This window comes from Protomyctophum parallelum (assembly GCF_964188405.1).
Source record: "Protomyctophum parallelum genome assembly, chromosome: 18".
NCBI classification, from domain to species: domain Eukaryota; kingdom Metazoa; phylum Chordata; class Actinopteri; order Myctophiformes; family Myctophidae; genus Protomyctophum; species Protomyctophum parallelum.
In genome coordinates, this window is record NC_139716.1 from 15,821,950 (window position 1) to 15,830,768 (window position 8,819).

Sequence of the window (8,819 nt, forward strand, 5' to 3'; positions counted from 1 at the left end):
CTCACGCAGCTGGAATAATCCACTCAGCACCTTCTGTCACACAACCAATAAGGTAAAATACTTATTGTTTTGAGGGACAAAATCATTGTTCTGAGAAGGTTTTTCATAATGACTGTGTGTGTGTGTGTGTGTGTGTGTGTGTGTGTGTGTGTGTGTGTGTGTGTGTGTGTGTGTGTGTGTGTGTGTGTGTGTGTGTGTATTGTAGGTGAAAGGAAGTTTTAAATTAGTTTAGCTATGGAGGAATGCTCACATGTTATCTTTAGCGAGTAAATGGTGTCTCACACAAACACAGTCGATCTACAAGCTCACGACACAGTCGATCTACAAGCTCACGACACAGTCGATCTACAAGCTCACAACACCGTCGATCTACAAGCTCACGACACAGTCGATCTACAAGCTCACAACACAGTCGATCTACAAGCTCACAACACAGTCGATCTACAAGCTCACAACACAGTCGATCTACAAGCTCACAACACAGTCGATCTACAAGCTCACAACACAGTCGATCTACAAGCTCACAACACCGTCGATCTACAAGCTCACAACACAGTCGATCTACAAGCTCACAACACAGTCGATCTACAAGCTCACAACACAGTCGATCTACAAGCTCACGACACAGTCGATCTACAAGCTCACGACACAGTCGATCTACAAGCTCACAACACAGTCGATCTACAAGCTCACGACACAGTCGATCTACAAGCTCACAACACAGTCGATCCACAAGCTCACAACACAGTCGATCTACAAGCTCACAACACAGTCGATCTACAAGCTCACGACACAGTCGATCTACAAGCTCACAACACCGTCGATCTACAAGCTCACAACACAGTCGATCTACAAGCTCACAACACCGTCGATCTACAAGCTCACAACACAGCGTGAAGTGATTTAATTTCTCTAGTTTGGGTCTCGGAGAGAAAACAATCTCTCTTTTGTGTCAGGGTTAGAATGTTTGAGAACCTGCAGTAGACAATAATAATTGACAAAAACTAAAAAAGGTTTCCTGGTTTGAGCACAACGGGAAGAGGAGGGACAGAGAGGTTGTCAAACAGGTTTCCTACCCACAAAAACACACACTGTACACATGGAACAACATCATTAGAGGAGAACGTACAGTAGGTTGTGTGTGTGTGCGTGCGTGTGTGCGTGCATGCGTGAACACGGTCTATACCTACAGTCTTACTAAGCTGCATATTTAGTTCAATAATTACACTGCTGTGCTCCATTAAATTGCTCTATAAAAGGAAAGGCATAGTATGCAACTTCCAAATGGACCTGTGAGGGTCCATTTGGTTCCATATGTACTCTCAGAGTTACAGACCTTATAAGGGTCCATTTGGTTCCATATGTACTCTCTCAGAGTTAGACCTGTGAGGGTCCATTTGGTTCCATGTGTACTCTCAGAGTTACAGACCTGTGAGGGTCCATTTGGTTCCATGTGTACTCTCAGAGTTACAGACCTGTGAGGGTCCATTTGGTTCCATATGTACTCTCAGAGTTACAGACCTGTAAGGGTCCATTTGGTTCCATATGTACTCTCTCAGAGTTAGACCTGTGATTGTCCATTTGGTTCCATATGTACTCTCAGAGTTACAGACCTGTGAGGGTCCATTTGGTTCCATATGTACTCTCTCAGAGTTAGACCTGTGATTGTCCATTTGGTTCCATGTGTACTCTCAGAGTTACAGACCTGTGAGGGTCCATTTGGTTCCATATGTACTCTCAGAGTTACAGACCTGTGAGGGTCCATTTGGTTCCATATGTACTCTCAGAGTTACAGACCTGTGAGGGTCCATTTGGTTCCATATGTACTCTCAGAGTTACAGACCTGTGAGGGTCCATTTGGTTCCATATGTACTCTCAGAGTTACAGACCTGTGAGGGTCCATTTGGTTCCATATGTACTCTCAGAGTTACAGACCTGTGAGGGTCCATTTGGTTCCATATGTACTCTCAGAGTTACAGACCTGTGAGGGTCCATTTGGTTCCATATGTACTCTCTCAGAGTTACAGACCTGTGAGGGTCCATTTGGTTCCATATGTACTCTCAGAGTTACAGACCTGTGAGGGTCCATTTGGTTCCATGTGTACTCTCAGAGTTACAGACCTGTGAGGGTCCATTTGGTTCCATATGTACTCTCAGAGTTACAGACCTGTGAGGGTCCATTTGGTTCCATATGTACTCTCAGAGTTACAGACCTGTGAGGGTCCATTTGGTTCCATATGTACTCTCAGAGTTACAGACCTGTGAGGGTCCATTTGGTTCCATATGTACTCTCAGAGTTACAGACCTGTGAGGGTCCATTTGGTTCCATATGTACTCTCAGAGTTACAGACCTGTGAGGGTCCATTTGGTTCCATGTGTACTCTCAGAGTTACAGACCTGTGAGGGTCCATTTGGTTCCATGTGTACTCTCAGAGTTACAGACCTGTGAGGGTCCATTTGGTTCCATATGTACTCTCAGAGTTACAGACCTGTGAGGGTCCATTTGGTTCCATATGTACTCTCAGAGTTACAGACCTGTGAGGGTCCATTTGGTTCCATATGTACTCTCAGAGTTACAGACCTGTGAGGGTCCATTTGAACCCTCTTTGAAAACTGCTGGTCTAAATATAGTTTAAATAGGTTTGATTAGGCACCGGTCTGTTATCACGAAATAACAGACCACTGAGTTTGCCGATTGACCAATCAGATTCAAGCATTCAACAAAGCCGTGAAATAAATGACGGTAATGACAACAAAACTATACGATTATTGTAACTTACTGTATGTTAATGTTTTACAGTTCAACCAACAGCTGTAGACAGGATGGCCAGTGGAACCTCAGCTTCCATCACTGGTGAGTTCTATCAACCCTTTAAAACTGGGAAAGGATCTGTGTGGTTTTAGAGTTCAGCTAAACGTATATAGGCCTATATACTGTATAGCAATGTAGTTTTATCAGAAAACTCTTAGGATTTATTTAGAACTATAGCATAGCAGATCTATAGCATAGCATATCTATAGCATAGCAGATCTATAGCATAGCAGATCTATATGATAGCAGATTGAGATCTACTGATTTAAAAGGCAGTTGTAGAATCAGCCTCAGGTCTTAATGGGTTAAACCAACAAACTGATACTGGTTTAGTCACATCTGTGATTTTTATCAATATTATTTTTATTTTTCCAACCAGGGAAGAACAGCGAGCCGTCAGAACTGAGCATTGTTCTGATCGGGGGAAGAGCCAGTGTAAAGAGTTCAGTAGGAAACCTCATCCTGGGCAGAGATGGTTTTAAAACAAACACAACTAAGAGTGTCATGAGACAAGAGTTAGTGTCAGGGAGACAGGTCAGTGTGGTCGACACACCAGGATGGGTGTCTTATTTACCCCTAGATCTGACCCCAAAACTGACCCAGTTAGAAATCCAACATAGTGTGAGTCTGTGTCCTCCAGGACCACATGCCTTCGTCCTAGTGATGCCATTGGACGCCCCATATGTAGGAACAGATCTGTCAGCAGAGGAGCATGTGAGTCTTCTCCTCAGTGACCGAGTGTGGAAACGCGCTATGATGGTGTTCACTGTAGCTGATAAAACCAACATGAGACCTGATCTCATTAGATCTTCCCCTGCCTTAAGATATCTTACTGAGAAATGTGAAGGCCGCTTCCATGTTCTTAACATCAGTGACAGAGGAGATGGTAGGCAGGTCACACAGCTGATGGAGAAGATAGATCAGATGGTGAAGAGTAGTGGTGGTCACTATGAGACAGAAGAACACGTCTCAGAGGAACTGAAGGAGAAGGAGAGAACTATCAGCAGAAGAGCAGAACAAAGGAGGACAGACTCTCTGAAACGAACCACTGGACTTCCAAAAGATACTGGTACACACACACACACACACACACACACACACACACACACACACACACACACACACACACACACACACACACACACACACACACACACACACACACACACACACACACACACACACACACACAGTTTTTTATGAATTAGATTATTAGATATTAAGAACAACATATAATTTCCTGGACATTGTATCCTGGTTCTTGAATCATTCCTAATATGGGCATGTCATTACACTGTAGTGTAGGCGAACATTTCCAAGCAGATCTACAAGCTCACAACACAACATATTGTGTTAATTGTGAGCTTGTATATCTGCTATTTTCTTGCTATTTGTAGTGCTATGAATTTTGAAATAATGATATGTCTCCAGTTTTTAAATAAGAAGCTGTCAAAGTGAAAGTAAACATTTTTTTCTCTGACAGGACTGACTGACCTCAGGATTCTGCTGTTGGGAAGGGAGAAATCTGGGAAGAGTTCAGCAGGAAACACCATTCTGGGAGGAAGTGGTTTTAAAGTTAGTCAGATGGGTCAGAGGTCAACGCAGTGTGAGGTGAGACAGGGTAGCGTAGCAGGGAGACAGGTGACAGTGGTGGACTCACCAGGCTGGCTCTACAACCGTCCACTACAGGACACCTCAGAGATGGACAGACTGGAGATCCAGGACAGTGTGTCTCTCTGTCCTCCTGGACCACATGCTGTCCTTCTGGCCGTTCCTCTTCGTACAGCATTCACCAAAGCACAGAGAGTAGCATTAGAGGAACACATGACCCTTCTGTCACAGAGCGCGTGGAGTCATGCTATAGTCCTGTTCACCTATGGAGACCGTCTGGGAGACAGAAGCATCGAGCAGCACATCGAGGCTGAAGGAGAAGACCTCCGCTGGCTTGTTGACACATGTGGGAACAGGTACCATGTCTTCAACAACCAGAAGACAGATGACACTCAGGTCACAGAGCTGCTGCAGAAGATGGAGGAGATGGTGGCAGGAAACAGAGGAGGACACTATGAAGATGGTGGAGATGTTTCAGAGACGACGTCAGAGAGGAAGAAGATCAGAGAGGAACATGTCCACACATTGATGACCAAGACACGGAGACAAAGAACTGCTCTGAAAGGTCTGTTTGAAGGTGATGTTCATCAGTGTGTGTGTGTGTGTGTGTGTGTGTGTGTGTGTGTGTGTGTGTGCGCGCGTGCAGGGATGGAGCATTTCCTGGGTCTGTGGTCAGTTTAGTGCAATCATTTATGCAGTTTAATCTCACTAATGTAGTGTGTGTGTGTGTGTGTGTGTGTGTTTTGTGTGTGCGTGCGTGTGTGTGCGCGCGTGCGTGCGTCAGGAGAACATCAGAGTCTACCAGAGGTGAAGGTGATGCTGGTTGGTGGAGAACAGGATCAGAGAAGCAGAGCTGGAGATCTCATACTGCAGAAGTCTGTGTTTAAACAAACTCTATTCAAGGTGAGTAATATTATATGAATGTGATGTTATAATTATAATGAATGACTTCACTCTAAGTAATTAAACAGTAAAGAGATCAAATGTGTTTTCTGAAGATAATGTAACAGTATATAATATAATATTATACTATACTATACTATACTATACTATACTATACTATACTATACTATACTATATATATATCTGCTGTCATGAATGTGCATTGATCATAAGATCATTGAAGTGTCACTGATCTCAGATGTACAACTCATCGTACGTCACTTCTGCTATTTATATTTTTTAATCTTGAAAATGTACTACTGTACAAAATGTAACTACTAATTTAGAAGGTATTTGTAGAATCAGCATCTTAACCCATTTTTGGGCGGGAACCCCTTTTGGTGTTTCAAGCATTACGTTATGCTTTAGCTGTTGAAAGATAGCAGATCTACAAGCTCATAGCGCTGCACCGAGTGCCGCGCTACGAACTACGGACTGCTATTTTTGAAAAATCGCTAAAATGTGGCGCAAATCTTTGAAAATATTTTCTTTCAGAGCGAACGTGTGTGTGTGTCTGACAGAATGTGTCAGACAACAGAGACTAACATACAGTAAACTTCATATTCCAGGAGTTTAACCCATTCTGACCGGGCACCCATTTTGGTGTCGGCATCATGTTATGCTTTAGCTATTGAAAAATAGCAGATCTACAAGCTCATATCGCGCCACCGAGTGGCGCGCTACGAGCTTGTAGGTCTGCTATTTTTGAAAAAATCGAAGAACGACTGACATTTTTAGAATCTGATCTCAGGTCAGAATGGGTTCATCAGAACCAGTGTGTGTCCAGTCGAAACCTCATATGAATCTGATCTAAGGTCAGAATGGGTTAAAAGCCAGACTAAACTGACAGAATGTGTCAGACAACAGAGACTAACATACAGTAAACTTCATATTCCAGGAGTTTAAAACCCAGACTAAACTGACAGAATGTGTCAGACAACGGAGACGAGTTGCTGGAAGAACAGTGAGTGTGGTGAACTGTCCAGACTGGTCGACTACACCTCCTTCACAGAAGACCAAAGATGTCCTTCTACACGGTGTGACTCTGTGTTCTCCTGGGCCCCACGCTGTCCTGGTGACTGTTCCTGTCTGGTCCTGTTTCTGTGAAGCTGACAGGAGATCAGTGGAGGAACACATGGAGCTGCTGGGGGACAGAGTCTGGAGACGCGCTCTGGTTCTTTTCACAGAGGGATACTGGCTGGGAGGGAGACGTGTTGAGGAGTACATCGAGGCTGAAGGAGAACCTCTGAGGAGGATCCTGGAGAAATGTGGCTACATGTACCATGTTCTAAACTCCTCCAAGTTGGACATTTCAGAAGTCACAGAGCTGATGGAGAAAATAGAAGACATGGTGATGAGGGACAGAGGACACTTTGGACCTTCAAGACAGATGACCCTGATTGAACGACTGAAAGGACAGAAAACCTTAACAGAAAAACAATGGAAGAAGAGAGAGCAGGAGATGATAGAGAGGATGAGGAGGTTTGTGACGACGGAGCCAGAAGAACCAACCCTGCCAGCTGTCAGGAGAAGGAACAGCATTGAGCCACTTCCTCCGAGTGAGTATCAATATCCTGTCTGCAGCATATTGGCGTTGTTCCTCCGTGTGTGCGTGTATGCATGTGATGACCTTTTGGGTCCTTAAGAGGTCAAGAAAAACAGTGTCATGTAGGGTTTTGTTGCTGTCTGTTGTCTTGTGTTCCAGTGAGTGTGTTTATATTGTCAGTGTAAATGTGTTGCTGTCTGTTGTCTTGTGTTCCAGTGAGTGTGGTTATATTGTCAGTGTAAATGTGTTGCTGTCTGTTGTCTTGTGTTCCAGTGAGTGTGTTTATATTGTCAGTGTAAATGTGTTGCTGTCTGTTGTCTTGTGTTCCAGTGAGTGTGTTTATATTGTCAGTGTAAATGTGTTGCTGTCTGTTGTCTTGTGTTCCAGTGAGTGTTTATATTGTCAGTGTAAATTAGTTGCTGTCTGTTGTCTTGTGTTCCAGTGAGTGTTTATATTGTCAGTGTAAACATGTTGCTGTCTGTTGTCTTGTGTTCCAGTGAGTGTGGTTATATTGTCAGTGTAAATGTGTTGCTGTCTGTTGTCTTGTGTTCCAGTGAGTGTGGTTATATTGTCAGTGTAAATGTGTTGCTGTCTGTTGTCTTGTGTTCCAGTGAGTGTTTATATTGTCAGTGTAAATGTGTTGCTGTCTGTTGTCTTGTGTTCCAGTGAGTGTGTTTATATTGTCAGTGTAAATGTGTTGCTGTCTGTTGTCTTGTGTTCCAGCGAGTGTGTTTATATTGTCAGTGTAAACGTGTTGCTGTCTGTTGTCTTGTGTTCCAGTGAGTGTGTTTATATTGTCAGTGTAAATCTGTTGCTGTCTGTTGTCTTGTGTTCCAGTGAGTGTGTTTATATTGTCAGTGTAAATGTGTTGCTGTCTGTTGTCTTGTGTTCCAGTGAGTGTGTTTATATTGTCAGTGTAAATGTGTTGCTGTCTGTTGTCTTGTGTTCCAGTGAGTGTGTTTATATTGTCAGTGTAAATGTGTTGCTGTCTGTTGTCTTGTGTTCCAGTGAGTGGAGGAACTCGCTCTTCAGGATATGACACCGCCAGTAAAGCTCCAAGCCTCACTGATGCTGATGTAAGTGTGAGAGAGGAAGATGTTTCATAGATGAAACTTTAGTCACAAACATTTAAGTTCTCATTTCTTTACTTTATGTTTCATTGTATTTTCAGTCTGTGGTGACGGGGCTAGAAGAACCAACCCTGTTTGAGAGACTGACAGCAGAAGAATGGAAGAAGAGAGAGGAGGAGCTGATCGATACGATGTTGACGTTTGTGATGACGGATCCACAAGAACCAAGTAGTGAGTCTTACTGTTGTCCTACTGTTGGCCATGCATTACTTACTAAAATGTGTGTTTGTGCATTTCATAAAATAACAAGATTGGACTAAAGAATGATTAGTAGGCTGCTCTGAGATGAATATTTAGGGTGACCAGATTTAGGGTGACCCGTTGCGTGAAGTCCCTCATTTCCAAGACTTTTCAGGCGTCCCACAAAGTGAGACCCTGTCCCACAAAGTGAGACCCTGTCCCACATTGTGACCGACAGGCATCAGTGTTCAAACTGAGACCCTGTCCCACATTGTGACTGACAGGCATCAGTGTTCAAACTGAGACCCTGTCTGTCCCACATTGTGACTGACAGGCATCAGTGTTCAAACTGAGACCCTGTCTGTCCCACATTGTGACCGACAGGCATCAGTGTTTAAACTGAGACCCTGTCCCACATTGTGACTGACAGGCATCAGTGTTCAAACTGAGACCCTGTCCCACATTGTGACTGACAGGCATCAGTGTTCAAACTGAGACCCTGTCCCACATTGTGACATGGAAGGCATCAGTGTTCAAATGGCCTAATTAATAGTTAGTCCTCTAATAGTTGGCATTCTGTTGTAAAGCTCTCTCGTTG

The 8,819-nt window shown here is 43.7% G+C and overlaps 1 protein-coding gene across 1 annotated transcript; it reads left to right on the forward strand.

Annotated features, from left to right (window-relative positions):
* Positions 1-2,823: 2,823 nt before the first annotated feature.
* On the forward strand, positions 2,824-8,017 carry LOC310875989 (GTPase IMAP family member 8-like; the record flags this gene model as incomplete). The annotated part of the gene is made up of 6 exons (XM_083789438.1): positions 2,824-2,854; positions 3,192-3,881; positions 4,296-5,000; positions 5,208-5,326; positions 6,264-6,924; positions 7,920-8,017. 6 exons carry the CDS (start codon positions 2,824-2,826, stop codon positions 8,015-8,017), a joined length of 2,304 nt encoding a protein of 767 aa, XP_083645564.1.
* Between the last annotated feature and the right edge of the window lie 802 nt (positions 8,018-8,819).